Below are 14,420 nucleotides of genomic sequence, written 5' to 3' on the forward strand. Positions count from 1 at the left end.
ATTTTGAGCACGAAAATTCTGGAAATTATGAATATATGGAAGACAAAACAATAAATATAAATGAAGAATATATTTACAGAGTTTAACCACGAAAATAGATATTAATTACCTAAAGTCAACGCTAAAAACTTCCAAAAACATAACAATAAATGGGCTATTAATTATTAACAGATTTTCAGAATATATTTTGTAACAAAATTAGAAACTAATTTCCTAAAAATATGCGTTCATAAATAACTACATGCACGAATTCAAATTTAAAATTTTGAATCAAAACTTTCTACAATCTCGCCAACTTGAATATTGAATAATTAAAACTTGCCGAAATTTTTTTCAAATTTCAAACAAAAGAATTGCCTAAAAAATAATTAACAAAATCGGTCAACTAAGGGCAAATAAGTAAAAAATCCTTCTTAAATGAGCTGCCACGTAATCATCTAGGCTATTTACATCATATTAACGAAAGGTTGGCCAATTTTAAATTGCTACACGTTACGTGGCTTAAGCAGCCAATTTTTTGTAATAACAATAACTAGTATTGTTGAGTCGTTTTCGGTGACATACCTTGTCTGATTTTGCATAGCAGAACTTTGGTGGTAAGAATAGCTTATGAGCTCGATCAACACTAGCCTATCTAAAGGTCACCCTCAAGTTAATTCATCACTGTAGTTAATTTATATCTTTGAATAAATAGTAGAAAGTAGTCAAATAGTTTAGTTCAATTAAAAGTATAACCCTACTATTCAACATTACTGAACTCGAAATATAGATTACAAGTCTCAGGTTGGAGTTCAAAAACTACTATAGTCTATTGAGTATAGAGTCAGAAGGAGGTTGGAGAAAATCTCAGAATTTATTAACCAATATTTAGGCAACCCAAATTTTAAAAATAAAAGAGCTGACGAGCAGGATTTCCTTTGCTTCAAAAGTAGAAAATCTCAGTGAAAAAAGAACGCGGGCCGCTGGCCAAGCCATCCAAATAGTTCATCCATACAAAATAAGAAAAGAAAAAAAAAAAAAAAAAAAAAGTAGAGAAAATGTGAAAGAGAGTGGATTATTAATTATCAGTGATCGGAGGTTGGAATGTTGAGGTCTTTGAAGATTGGGCTGTCGACTCCGACGCCCATAGCGTGAAGGCCGTTGTCGACGTACAACACCGTTCCCGTTATCGCTGAAGCCAACGGCGACGCCAAGAAAGCCGCCGCGTTACCCACCTCCTCTGTTTCCATTTCATTTTTTATTTTTTTATTTATTTGAATTTCGATATTTTGCAAATTAAAGTTTTGGTATTATTAAGAATTACCTGCAGATAGCTCTTTCTGGAGAGGTGCATTGGCGGATGAATAGTCGATCATCATATCGATGAACCCGATCGCTTTTGCAGCCCGGCTTCGAAGTGGCCCTGCTTGTTTGTGGTTGGTGATCATAAATACAAATATAATTACAATTACAATCATCGACATTTTCAGAGTTTGGTTCAACTCGGGTCATAAAAGAGTGTACCGGCAGATATCGTGTTTACTCTAATTTTGTGCTTTCTACCCGCTTCGAAAGCAAGCACCTGGAATGACACAAATATAATGTGTTTATATGGACCCGAAATTAATTTAAAAAAAAAAAAAAAAAAAAAAAAAAACCCAACCCTGGTGTCGCTCTCGAGAGCAGCCTTTGCGGAGCTCATACCACCACCGTATCTGATGAGAGTATTTCAAATTGTGTGACGTTGCATGAGAGGGAAAAAAAAAGGTGATAATCCTAAAGCGGGTACTGAAGAAAAGATACCCGGGGATGATCTTTTCTGAAGCAATGTAGGTAAGGGAGAGAGACGAACCGCCTGAAATCAGAAGGTGTCAAGAGATACACATAAAAAACGTTAATTGAGAATAAAAGGAAAGCGTGTCGGGTCGTGATACCTGGATTGATGATGGGAACGAAATGCTTTAGTAAGGATACGTAGGAATAACTTGACGCCGATATCGCTGCAAGATATCCTTTCCTTGACGTCTCAAGCAGAGGTTTAGTCACCTATTAAAAAAAAAAAAAAATAAATAAATAAATAGACGATAGAAAGCCAACGAGAAGATGTTATGCCACACATGTTATGTCACACCTCTGGACCATTGGCAAGTGAGTGCACTAGAATGTCGATGCTGCCAAAATCATTCTTCACACATTCCGCGACTTCCTGTAAGATCGACCCGCAAAATCAGACCTTGTTCCGATAGAATATAATACATAAAAAAAATTCACGCTCGAAAAGATTCAGACCTGAACAGTCCAATTACTGGATCCTGCATAACGCTTGTTTGATTTTATCTGCGCCAACGTATAAAATAAAATTAAAAAAAATATAATAAAATGCTCTAATTTCTTTAGCTTCTCCCGGAAAAAAGAGCGTATTTCGTTACTCACATCTTCAGGCACATCATCGAGGTTGTCAAAAACGGCATCGAGAGGATAAACTTTGGTAATCTCCATCAGAGAACCATCTGGCAGCCTGAACAACAATCAATCGCATTTTTTTCAGTACCTCAACGCCTTCGATAATAAGTTATAACCAAATGGCAACATTGTAACATCTTACACTCGCGATTCATCAAACTTTCCACGTCGCAGACTGGTCTCGAAAATGTTCAAAGCCTACACAAGAAAACTCCTCCATAAAATATCTACTATTTTACCATCTATCCAGCACATGATTTTCTAAAATAAAATGAATAAATAAAACTTTTCAAATCTATATGAAGAAAAAAAAAAAATTTAAAATAAAACATACAGGAACCCAAGTGCCGACGAGAATTTTAGCACCAGCGGCAGCGAGGGATTTCGCAATTGCCCATCCATATCCATTATCATCAGCCACGCCCGCAATAAACGCCGTCTTGCCTATACAAAATAATAAATAAATAAAAAACAAAAAAGAGAGATGGAATGGAAAAAGAGCAAACCTTTGAGATTAATAGGCAAGCCTGAGGGCTGAGTGGTTTCGTTGCCTTCGGACATTGCCTTTACAACAACCGTCTTTCCAGAAGAAGAAGAGAAGCTGCGGTGGAAAAGCTGAGCAGAAGATGACACGTGGCAGGCACTGGAAAGCTTTGCCAGCGAGGCACGCACCACAGCTCTGCGAGCAGAAGAAATGCAAGGTCTCGTCGTTGCTGCCATTTGCAGGCTCGACGCCGCTGTCGCTGCCATCTTTACTCTGTATTTATCACACAAAAAAGATTACACAAACTCACACTCACTCACATTCACAAATTATACAGAGTCATATAGCTATGTAAATGAAACATCCAAACATTACAGGCCTCAAACTTGGTTGAAGAGTTAGGATCTTGGTGTCCTTGTTCAGAAAAATTGGATAAGGCAAGAGCCAAGAGTAACCAAGGCTTTAAAACTAAATCCTTGAAGGAAGATATATAAAATATTGTACAGAAATTTTAAAACTATATCACAAATCCAGGTCCAGAATTTGAATGCCAAGTTATATTTTGAATTCTGGGATGCTACATTGCCGAATAACGCCCCAAAATCTACAACAATAAGCTAAACCCATGCGCGAGCAGAGAAACAGCAAAAAAATTATAAATCCTGATATCCTTTTAAAACAAAATCTCTTCTCAGGTGAAAACTGAACAATTAACTCCGTTTAATAACAAAAGGCATAACCAAGTAACCACAGAGAAGAAAAAATTACACTTCTGATAAACCCAAAAGCATTTTAAGTTGCGTAAACAGCTAAACCCTTTAAACCCCAACCCAATATATAAATATATGAAAATGAAACGAATGAGAAGAAAAGACACTTACGTTACAAGGCTTTAGAAAGAAGTGCCAATGTGTACAAAGGAAACTGCAGATAGTTTCCAGAGAAGAGAGATTTTTTTTCTTCTTTTTTCTTCACTCGATGGAAGACAAGAGAGTGACGATGAGAACAATGGTATATTACTGTATAATTGTATATTTGCACTTCGATATATAGTCAATAATATATAAATGAAGGTCACTAACTCAGATCGAAAAAAGAACTCTAAATGAAATTTGTTTTTCTTTTCTTCTTGGTGTTTAATAATGTGCTTTGAGAATTATAGCACCATTCCTATAGTGCACAATTACAGCTAGGCTTGGCCAAGTGGGCCTCAGTACTGACTCGGGCTTTGCATTCCGACAGAAACGATGTCGTATCGATACAAAAAGAAAGAATAAATGGAAACTAAACGCTTGATTATTTCAATTATTCAAAGAAATCGAACGGTGAGATTTCAAAGTAAGCCATATGTTAAAACTCGAGAATATTTCAAACGAAGACAAAAATACCACCTTCTCTATCCAAACTCAACACGCTGCAAAATACTGAAATAAATGTAACAAAAAAACCCCAGAAAAGAAAAGCCTACATTCTATTACAAGAGTTTTACCCTAAAAAAAAACCCCCAAAACCAATCTTCCATCACATAGCGGCCTTTCGCAACTCTTCGGCTCCGTGGGCAAAATGGCATCTATCGCCGAAGGTGCACGAGCCTTTGTTGAAGTTGTCGCACGGCTTGGTCTTGAAGTTGCTGCCGGGGTTTGCGTGGTTCCCCTGGTTGTGGTGGTTCCTCGTCTGATTCCCCGCACCCGAGCTTATATTAGCGATGATCTCGCGCACCATCACGCTCGCCTGATTGATCTGGTCCAGCGTGCCCTCGAGCTCCACGTTCCTCAGGCTCGGGTCCTCGTTGTCCCTTATGGACAGCTTGGCCCCCGTGACCCGGCATATCTGCTTGCAGTTCACTCCGCTCTTCCCGATTATGGCTCCGGCGAGCGAAGCGTCCACACTGATCTTGGCCGTCGATGAGAGCCCAAAGCTGGCCGCGGGCCCGTGGGCCGGCGGCGGAGGACCGTGGCCCATCCGACCATGCATCGGTCCCATGCCGCGATGCTGATGCTGATGTTGATGTTGATGTTGATGATGATGGCGATGATCTTCGTACGATGACGGGGCGGTCGGCTTTCCGAGCTCCCAATCGCCGTGAGCATAGTGACACTTGTCGCCGAACTTGCAGCCCTCGGCCGAGTTGAACTTGTTGCACAAGCGGTTCTTGACGGCCGGGGGAGACGAGCCGTCCGGGAACGACGGAGGCGGCGCCGGAGCGTGCCTCGCCGGAGGAGGGACCGGCTGGTTTCCGGCGATCATCTGAGACACGGCTTTGAAGCCGCCGGGGACGTGGTGCAAGAAATGGCATCCTTCACCAAATGGGCACCCAGATGTACTGCAACAAAAAATAAAAACAATGGGTTAGATTAGATATCATTGATTCGTCGGAACTTGAGTGTTCTTTCAGCGAGCGAGCTTCTAGGTTCTACCGTACGACTGGAAAGAGCACCATCGGGGCTAAAATGTCAAGAAGAATATTTTGTATGGGAAAAAATTATTGTAACCCAAATAATCTACCACATTGTTTACAGACCGACAATTTTGTGGTCCTTCAATCGCCCTGACCCCGGGATTTTTCCCTTTACCTTTTGTTCCTCAATGACAAATAGTACAATTTTTACCACAGCAAAGTAGCTCAATGACGCAATGCTCTTACTTGCAAGGATTCTTGTATTAGAGACTATGTGTCCATTATGTGAAGGGTAATTTCTGCATTCTTCTTTACAGTTACATATAGTTCAGCCAGTAATTTACCAAAGACATCCTTGTGATTCAATAATATCGGTTTGTAGTCTTGGTTATCATGATTAGAACAAAGAGTATACCTGTATCACAACTATAAATGCTCATTCCATTAGTCCACATCACAACATTTTACATGCAAAATCGGTGTAAGGAACAACTTCTATTACATTCCACTGAATTACGATTTACAAACTGGAAATTCGCATTAAGTTATTGTCTTTAGAAAAGTTAAGATTTGAACCTGAAAAACTTTGTGCATGGCTTCGATTTGCTTCCTATACCAGATGATAAGGACTCCACTTCTGTTGAAACATTAATTGTTTTCCTCAGTTAATTACATTATATTATTAATCTTCACACTTTACTAACATCATATTATTATCCTAGTATAGTCATGTAAAAATACCAACTCTGTTTAAATTTTCACGAGTTTTTAGAACTATCTTGTTAATAAATAAATTAAAGAAGAAAATATGCGAATTACTATTTTTAGTGTTTTGATATTGAACTGTGAACTCTTATCTATAACTTTTTTTTAAAAATATGGGTCTCACTTCGTATCTATCAGGGAAACGATCTATCAACTCAAAAATCAAGAGATCTTTTTATGAGATTTGGCTCAAGCTTTCAACTTCACAGAGTTGGAACAAGTATTGATTTTCACTTTCCCACTATTGTGGGATTTCGAAACTGTTTCAAACCAGTGGCACATCTCACAAGACTCAAGAAACATAAAGGATACCTAACAAGCAACAATTAAAGTATGTAATTTATATTCCTCTTAGAACTTTGTCACAATTCCAAATATGGAAATTCTTGGTCCCAAAGTGTCATGAGAAAATAGAACTACAACAGAATTAACAGAATACAGCCACCAAATTTCATAACCATGTATAATAATGTATAAACACAACCAATTCAACTTATAACCTATAAAAAAAAATTGCTTGCATAAATCAGAAGAAAACAATCAAACCGGCAAAACCTTGCGTAGTCTGATTCCTAATTATTTCTATTAAAAAAGGCATATAGTATCGAAAATTCCTTAAAAAAAGTAAGGTATGGAAATAAGAGTAGACACAGAAATCTAGAAACCCTAGCGACTACAAAAAAAAAAGCACGGAAAAATCAAGGATGTACTAATATAAAATAAAATTCAGTAACATAGGAGTAAGAGAATAGAAGAGAAAGTACGAACCTGGCCTGGATTTCTTGAAACCGCCATTGCCGTTCAAGGAAGCGTCGTACCTGCCTCTCTTGCGGCCACTTCCGAACTCCATTACGGAACGCAAGAAATAGAGAAAGCAAAAGCAAAAGTAAACAGCTTTTCACCGATAACCGAACAAGTGGCTCAGAAAATAGTTGAAGAGCGAGAGAGATTCCTAGGGTTCGGGGGAGGAGAGAGGGAAACAGTGGAACAAGAAAATAGAGAGAGAGAGAGAGGGGAAAAGGACGGAACTGAAAGAGAGATTTAAATGCGGCCTATAAAAAAAAATATGGGTATATAATAATATAACAAACTATTATATACGATATGATGTATTTATGACTCAAGTCACGTGCCATCCGTGTGACACGAGCGCATAGGAATCTAGATATACGTAGTAGACCACTCGGGCCGTTAAAACTTGTGATATTCCAAGCACTAAGCCCATGCTGTTGTAACCTGGACTGAATCAACACTGGGTTTTCTAAAAAAAAGCTAAAGGCTTATTGTCTGTATAACATCTATGTGAGATTATTATCTTTATAAAGAAATTTTTACACAATAACAAATTTAAACACCCAAAAAAAAAAGGTAATTGTTTACGACTTCAAAATATTATTTTCGTTCATTTCAAAAATTATATACATTTTCGTGATGACAACTTTAGACATGTTTTGCGACTAATTTAAAAAACATCATATGCAATTTTCATTCTATCTTCCCTCAAAAAAAATAAAATAGTCTCATATTTTTTCTAGATAGGTATACCGATGCCGGTTACTAGTTGTTCAATTCCACAAATCTCGTCTATATTTTAGATGTTTCTATTTATTTAGATTTATCCACAAACTTACACCGTTTTACCAAAGGTAAATGAGACAATTCCTAATGAAGTTACGGAAAATATGAAGTAAAATATTTAACTTCGTACCGCAGTAATTAAGTTTTAAAATACTCTATGTAAAGTACCTTTCTTCTATTTTTTAGATTCGTATATGAAATCAATTATTTTATTGTTTCGTCTAATATTTTGATCGAATTAGTTGTGGCAGTAATTATATAAATAATTCTCCATAAACAGTCAACCTTCTTTCTCTATACAAACTTCCATCTTCTCGAGATCGATTCTTTCTTCTTCATCAAGCGAGCATTTATCTTAGTACTGATTTTCAAAAAACGAAACCTAAAAAATTGATAATTCAAAGAGCACGCTGATTTTTTTCTTCCATTATCATCGTCATCTTTATCTCATCCTCGCTTTCATTTGACGTTGCAATTTCGCTCGATTCGGATATCAAATGCAAATATCTTATATCCTTGAATCGCTAATGATTTTTTGGATAGGATTCTCTCATATTCGTTACATCATTGGTCAATATTTCATGTTTGTATGGTTGTGGGGCTAATATAAATATTGTCAGATCGATGTTTGACAACGAAACAGTGTAAATTTAATAACTTCTTTAATGAAGAAGATGAAATTAACTTTGCAACGATAAGTTTTTTTTTTAAGGCAACCGCTGTAATACAGACAATGAACCATTGTTTTGTTAATGAATTTAAAACCTAAAACCACACGTACCTAATTATTCAACACTACTTTTCTGCACTTACGAAACCTTAAAAATCCAATAAATAAACCACAAAAAAAGCCTTGCATTAGAGTTGAAATGCATATATATTGCAATCCTCTACTTCGATTTTACATATGTTCATACATTATTATATTCAAGTGCATGCGCATATATTGCTTCGTGAGTGTAAACAACTCATTTTAGGTATGTCAAAGCGGACAATCAGAAAGTCTCCAAAATAAAAGAGGCAAAAGAAGTTTAGAACTCAATCAAGTGAAGAAAAAAGGCATTAACAATGTGGAGAACAGAGAGGTGAAGAAGAAAAATAACAAAAATAACGTGTCACCATGACAACGAGTATTTTTGTTTTGTTGGTATGTTATTTATGGATTTAGACGCGTTTTTTATGTTATGAAACTAAGTTATATCTGTTTAAAATTTTGGATAAAATACGTTGTGTTTTTTATTTTATGAAACTAAGTTATGTGTTTAAAATCTTGCTAGGTTCAAGTCGCTCGAGCGGTCGAAGTAGGCTATGTAACCGAAAGCACGATTGTGTCATGGCAGTGATTTGCTCGGTTTAGAAATAGGCAAAAGATCTCGGTTGAAGGGGCCCAAAGTAGTTATAGACGGGTATTGACATTCACGGAAAGAATAGACCCTTGTCTCATTTGTCAGCTTTGTCCGTCTTCTGCTTTCATTTTCAGTTAAAGACATTTATCAATTTGTGACCTCTGTCCAAAATTTTTGTCTGGCTTTGTGGTAGAACATTTTTTGTAAAATAAAATGTAACATGTTTTTGTGTTTTGAAAATTGAGCACTGATTATAATTAATGTGGATATCTATAATTGTGATACTAAATATGAACTTCTCAAAATTTCATTCACACAAAAGCTCCGTTAAAATATTTAACGCGAGTTTATTTGATAAATTGAGCAGAATAATTAATTTGATACAAGCATCGGTAATATCTCGGCACAAAAAATCTATAATAGAAACTCTTGTTCCAAAAATGCTATAAATCAAATTCATTTTGGAAATGAAGCCATGCAATTTCGAATAATAGATTGATTAATTTAATATTTGTTAATGCCGTTTTTTTTTTATTAACACTCAACAATGCACGTGACGATGCAATGGGCGGACCCGAGATGCCACGTGCACTATAGGAGTCGATTTTGTCATTTTTCCATCTGGCTCGAGAGGGCCTGACTATGAAATGTCGTACTCGATATGTCACGAACTCTAAAGAGCCTTAGGAAAGTCAGCAAAATGAGGGGTTGGTGATGTTATAATGTCGTTTATCTGTCGGGCTCGAAAGAGTTGTGACTATGAAAAGGCGGAAAAGTGACGAGTGAAATAGAGTATTTTGTATATTTTCTCTACATTTTTTAGTTTTAGAGCTCTCTCGAGAATTTGAGAGTTATCATAGAGTTTGAGTTAAAAAACGAGAGTTCGGAGAATTAAAAGTCGAGAGAATTATGAGTTGAAATGACTTACCTTCCGGTTTGTCTGAGTCATATATTTTGTCCGAGTTGATCTCGAAAGCATGGCGCATGGAACATGTGCATGATGCATGACGTGTAGCGCGTAGCGGATGGGCAATGCCGTCATATAATAAGCTTGCAAGGATGTTCACGGGGCCTCAGTTTATGTCAAGTATGTTCTTGGACCGTTTGACTGGGTTATCCATTTTTCTTGCGACGTCGTTTTTTAAAATTCAAGCGTCATTTTTGTTCACGATATGAAAATGACGACATAACAGAGTTTATAAAAAATGGTGACAATAATTTATTGGAAATAGCTGGAGTATCTATTAATGGAAATGCAATTAGAAGAATGAGGAGGGGGGAAAAAATCTGTGAAACAATTCAGATGAGATAAGATAAAATGTTTTTTTTAATTTACTTTATGTATGAGAAAATATATTTGTTCGAGCTCACTCGATATTACAGGACTAACAAATTAGATGTTAATGTCCGCTTTGTTATAAAATTCAAACCCATTCATTCTTATGTTGTTATCTAGTCATATGAAATGTTAGAAATTTTGAAACGGCCAACATTTCGTTAATTTTTTGTAAATAGCCACGTAAATTTATTTACGCTATGAAAATAACAAAAAACGCAAAGTAAATTTCTAGTAAATATGATTATTTACGAAATATTTACAACAGTTTTTGACTATTTACAAAAAAGTTGCAAAACATTGGCTAAAACGCAAACGCTTATGTTTATGTGACTTGCTATAATTTTGTATATTAAATAACACATTCTTGTTGGGCTGTTACCATTTTCTTAGGCATAATAAAGCAAACTAATGACTGCTATACAATGTAAACCATGTTATTTTTTTTTTAAGGGAAATGTTATTGCTTATTACTTATTCGGTATTATTATTTCTAGAGAGCTCTCATGTCAGCCGTCTTTGAATAAATCTCAGTCACCCAATCCCTGAAAGAAAATCAAAATAATTTCCCAATTCCTTTTTTTTTTAAATATCATTATTACCAGAATTCAATTCGTTGCATAAAACTAGAATGTGAAACTGACCTTAAAAAAAATAATAATAATAATAAAATAAAATCCGAGAAGACCGATATAAATGTGTTAATTTAAGCAGATATTTGGGTCATGTTTAGGTCCTTAGGAAGGAAACTTTTTAGTCTGATTATCAAAATTAAACTTTCCGGCTATATAAAAGAAATTATTAAACTTTCCGCAAAATCACAAATTACGTTTTTTCAGTATACAAATTAATGCTGTTTTAATAGTAGTTAATAACCCATATTTTCTCAAATCTTTTACTGGGTATATCATGATATTATTGGTTCTAGTCACGATGAAATCATGTTGAAGATTAGTTTATATTCGAATTTAAATAAAATGATGAAAACACACGTCTCACTTCTATTGACTCTCTCCAACTCCAAGAGTTGTAAATAACACCTGTCACTTGTTTATTTCACTACTACTTTGCTATAATTATGCGTATTTCCTCTAGAATACACGTATATTACATCTAAATATGCTCTTAAAACTACACTGGAAAAGGAGAAAAAAAATGAAGTCACGGTAACTTCCTCTACAGCATTACAGCACACTATTTCACATAGTCATAGAGAATATAATTAATGTCTAATAATATATTATATATGGATGGTTTGTTAAGGCGTATATCTGAAACCCCAAACCAAACTGCATATCAGATTTTCTTTCTAAATTGGTTACACGGATTGAGTATGAGAATCTTCTGGTTCTTAATTTAGCACATATATTTACTGATTTTTGTACCTAATATATAATTTCGTATCATAAACTTTGGATATAAACTTTTTAAAAAAGAGTAGTTTACTTAGATAATAGATATACATCTCAGATTTACTTGATTTAATTTATTATTACCGCGTGAAAATATTGATGAAGAAAAGCAGAGAAAGAGTGAACACGGATACTGTTGATATTGCAAAGCCATGACTGATAGGAAATATAAATTGAGTTTATGGTATTGATAACAAAATAGGTTAATTAGTTTTTTGTGATAGAGATAAACTTAATTTGTCTAAAATAAGTAAAGGCCAGTACTGCAAGCTGTTCATTCAAAACTTGTTTTTCTTTCTTTTAACTGGAGAGAGCGGAAAAAAATAATATTATTGTTGCCATGTTTTTAGTTTCTAGAATTTTAATTTGGTTTGGGATTCACTACCTAAATTTGTTTCAGTCTTCCAATTTTCGGCCTTCCAAATGCAAAACATAATGCCATATTTTCATGCAACAGGAAATTTTCTATCTCTTTATTGCCAGATCTTTTTCCTTTAATCTCTCCCAAAACAACGTACATCTGTCTTTTGCGACACGCTCAAAAAAAATATATTAATTAAATTTAAAAAATAAAAAATAAAAAAAAAATCCATTCCATCTCGTTGATCTTCTCTCACTAACCCCCTCTTATTTAACACAGTTAATTTTGTGTTGATTATCAACCATAATCCTCTCTTCTCTCTCGTTCGATTAATTATATCGCTCGTTCTCCAAAACAACAAACAATGGACAACGATTCGTCGAGCATGATAATCTCCACTGCTCCGAAAAACGACATTGTCGTAATCCACGACCACTCTTCGTCATCATCACCACAAACCTCAGACTCCAACACCATAAACAATTGCAAAAAGCGGTCCAGGGAAGAATTCTCATTCCAAGAAGTGGTCATCATCAACGACAACAACAAGAACAAAAACGACAGCATTAACAGCACCACCGCGTCGTCGTTTCCGAAATTCAAAGGCGTGGTCCCACAGCAGAACGGGAATTGGGGCGCCCAAATCTACGCGAACCACCAGCGCGTGTGGCTCGGGACGTTCAAAACCGCCAGCCTGGCAGCGATGGCGTACGACAGCGCGGCGATAAAGCTCCGCACCGGAGACCTCCACCGTAACTTCCCGTGGACCGCCGTGACCCTCCAAGAGCCCCAATTCCAGTCCCGCTACTCCGCCGAAGCGATCCTCACGATGATCAAAGACGGCTCTTACCACTCCAAGTTCCACCACTTCGTGAGATCGCAATCCACCACGACGGCGACGGCGACGATGGCAAAAGAGGTAATTATCTCCTCCGATCCGATCTCCGACTACGCGAGGGCCGGATCGGATCATCATTTCGCGACGAAGCTGTTGTTCCAGAAGGAGCTGACTCCGAGCGACGTTGGGAAGCTGAACAGGCTGGTGATTCCGAAGAAGTTCGCCGTCAAGTATTTTCCGTACATCAGCGAAGAGAATTTCATAATCGACTCCGACGACGTTGAGCTCGTGTTCTACGACAAGGAAATGACGCCGTGGCGGTTCAGGTACTGCTATTGGAAGAGTAGCCAGAGCTACGTGTTCACCAGAGGCTGGAATAGGTTTGTCAAGGATAACAAGCTCAAGGCAAACGACGTCGTCACGTTCTACTCACGTGACCAGATCACCGATAATAATATTGATAATATCAGACGGAGCTTTTGCCTCATTGATGTGACGCACCACAGTGCCACTGCTGAGACCACCAACAGAGGTTTCGATAGTTGTAATCACAAGACTGTAATTGGTGGTCAGGAGAGAAAAGGGCTTAGGCTATTTGGTGTAGACATTATTTAATTAATTGTCAATAATATTAGATTTTTTTATTATTATTTGTTGCGTGTGTCTTTTAGTATAGTTATATATTATTACACGCTCTTTGTTTGATTATTTCCTTATGTTTTCTTTGTTAATCGTTTAAGAATATAGATACCATAAAATCTATACCATCTTCAATTCCATGAAAAACTTACGAAGACTAACTAAACCATTAAAAAAATATGAATTGGTAATGAAGTAATAGTCATTTAGAAGATATATCCTATAAATTATTCGAACATTTCATATGTACTTTTTATATATTACGTAAATTTGATCATGTTAACTAAAATGCATGTCTATTATTACTTAAATAGCCTTAGGAAGTTTAGCTATTCCTCTAATTCTCTTTGGTAAATGATACCGAGTTAAATTGTTCAGATGAGAACATAATCTAGATCATTCATTAGTTTTTTCTTTTATTTTTAGCCTTTTTATATATATAAAAAAAAATCTTTTTATTAACATTACACGCTCTTTCTATCAAAAGTTCTGAATGTTTTCTTTGAATCTTGAATGAGTAGTTACCATAAAATCATAAAGATATACATACCACCTTTTAATTCCTTGCAAAAAATTATTCACTAGAGTATTAAAGAAAAGTTTAGACCTATGTTCATCTCCCAAGCTTTGGTAAACGATAATCATTTTTAAAAGAACATAGAAATAGAAAAAGTGACTTCTAATTAGTTTACGGCTTTATGCATGGATATCTAACTTGTGCGTAACTCGACATAAGTTTATTTAAACCATACTAATGCGCTAAACCCTAAAACATATCAATTAATTACCTGTTAAGGCAAGCTAAACGACACAAATTCTCA

At 36.0% G+C, this 14,420-nt stretch overlaps 2 protein-coding genes and 1 pseudogene across 2 annotated transcripts; 1 reads left to right on the forward strand and 2 right to left on the reverse strand.

Annotated features, from left to right (window-relative positions):
• Nucleotides 1-834: 834 nt before the first annotated feature.
• Nucleotides 835-4,011, reverse strand: MOD1 (NAD(P)-binding Rossmann-fold superfamily protein). The gene is made up of 13 exons (XM_089600672.1): nt 3,808-4,011; nt 2,949-3,199; nt 2,777-2,886; nt 2,585-2,640; nt 2,413-2,497; nt 2,269-2,316; nt 2,111-2,185; nt 1,914-2,025; nt 1,783-1,834; nt 1,643-1,694; nt 1,504-1,561; nt 1,304-1,402; nt 835-1,219 (listed from the first exon to the last, which is right to left on the reverse strand). Exons 2-13 carry the CDS (start codon nt 3,190-3,192, stop codon nt 1,065-1,067), a joined length of 1,146 nt encoding a protein of 381 aa, XP_089456798.1. The 5' UTR covers nt 3,193-3,199; nt 3,808-4,011; the 3' UTR covers nt 835-1,064.
• Nucleotides 4,012-4,204: 193 nt separating this feature from the next.
• Nucleotides 4,205-7,134, reverse strand: LOC149382694 (zinc finger CCCH domain-containing protein 14-like). Its single transcript, XM_089601636.1, has 3 exons — nt 6,858-7,134; nt 5,901-5,961; nt 4,205-5,249 (listed from the first exon to the last, which is right to left on the reverse strand). The coding sequence occupies exons 1-3, from the start codon at nt 6,937-6,939 to the stop codon at nt 4,448-4,450; spliced, it is 945 nt and encodes a 314-aa protein (XP_089457762.1). The 5' UTR covers nt 6,940-7,134; the 3' UTR covers nt 4,205-4,447.
• A 5,352-nt stretch (nt 7,135-12,486) lies between these two features.
• Nucleotides 12,487-13,575, forward strand: LOC149382695 (AP2/ERF and B3 domain-containing transcription factor At1g50680 pseudogene; annotated as a pseudogene).
• Nucleotides 13,576-14,420: the final 845 nt, after the last annotated feature.

This window comes from Urtica dioica, chromosome 11 (genome assembly GCF_054948205.1).
Source record: "Urtica dioica subsp. dioica isolate 48M chromosome 11, U.dioica_male_clone48M_v1_H2, whole genome shotgun sequence".
In the NCBI taxonomy this organism is placed as follows: Eukaryota; Viridiplantae; Streptophyta; class Magnoliopsida; order Rosales; family Urticaceae; genus Urtica; species Urtica dioica.

Excerpts from the sequence above, each read along its gene's own strand:
- LOC149382694 (XM_089601636.1), bottom strand. The coding sequence starts at position 6,939 with ATGGAGTTCGGAAGTGGCCGCAAGAGAGGCAGGTACGACGCTTCCTTG. Across the intron at positions 5,962-6,857 it reads TTTCAAGAAATCCAGGCCAG|AAGTGGAGTCCTTATCATCT; the intron begins GTTCGTACTTTC and ends ATGTTTCAACAG. Across the intron at positions 5,250-5,900 it reads CCATGCACAAAGTTTTTCAG|TACATCTGGGTGCCCATTTG; the intron begins GTTCAAATCTTA and ends TTTTTGTTGCAG.
- MOD1 (XM_089600672.1), bottom strand. The coding sequence starts at position 3,192 with ATGGCAGCGACAGCGGCGTCGAGCCTGCAAATGGCAGCAACGACGAGA. Across the intron at positions 2,887-2,948 it reads CTTGCCTATTAATCTCAAAG|GCAAGACGGCGTTTATTGCG; the intron begins GTTTGCTCTTTT and ends TATTTTGTATAG. Across the intron at positions 2,317-2,412 it reads TCGATGATGTGCCTGAAGAT|ATAAAATCAAACAAGCGTTA; the intron begins GTGAGTAACGAA and ends ACGTTGGCGCAG.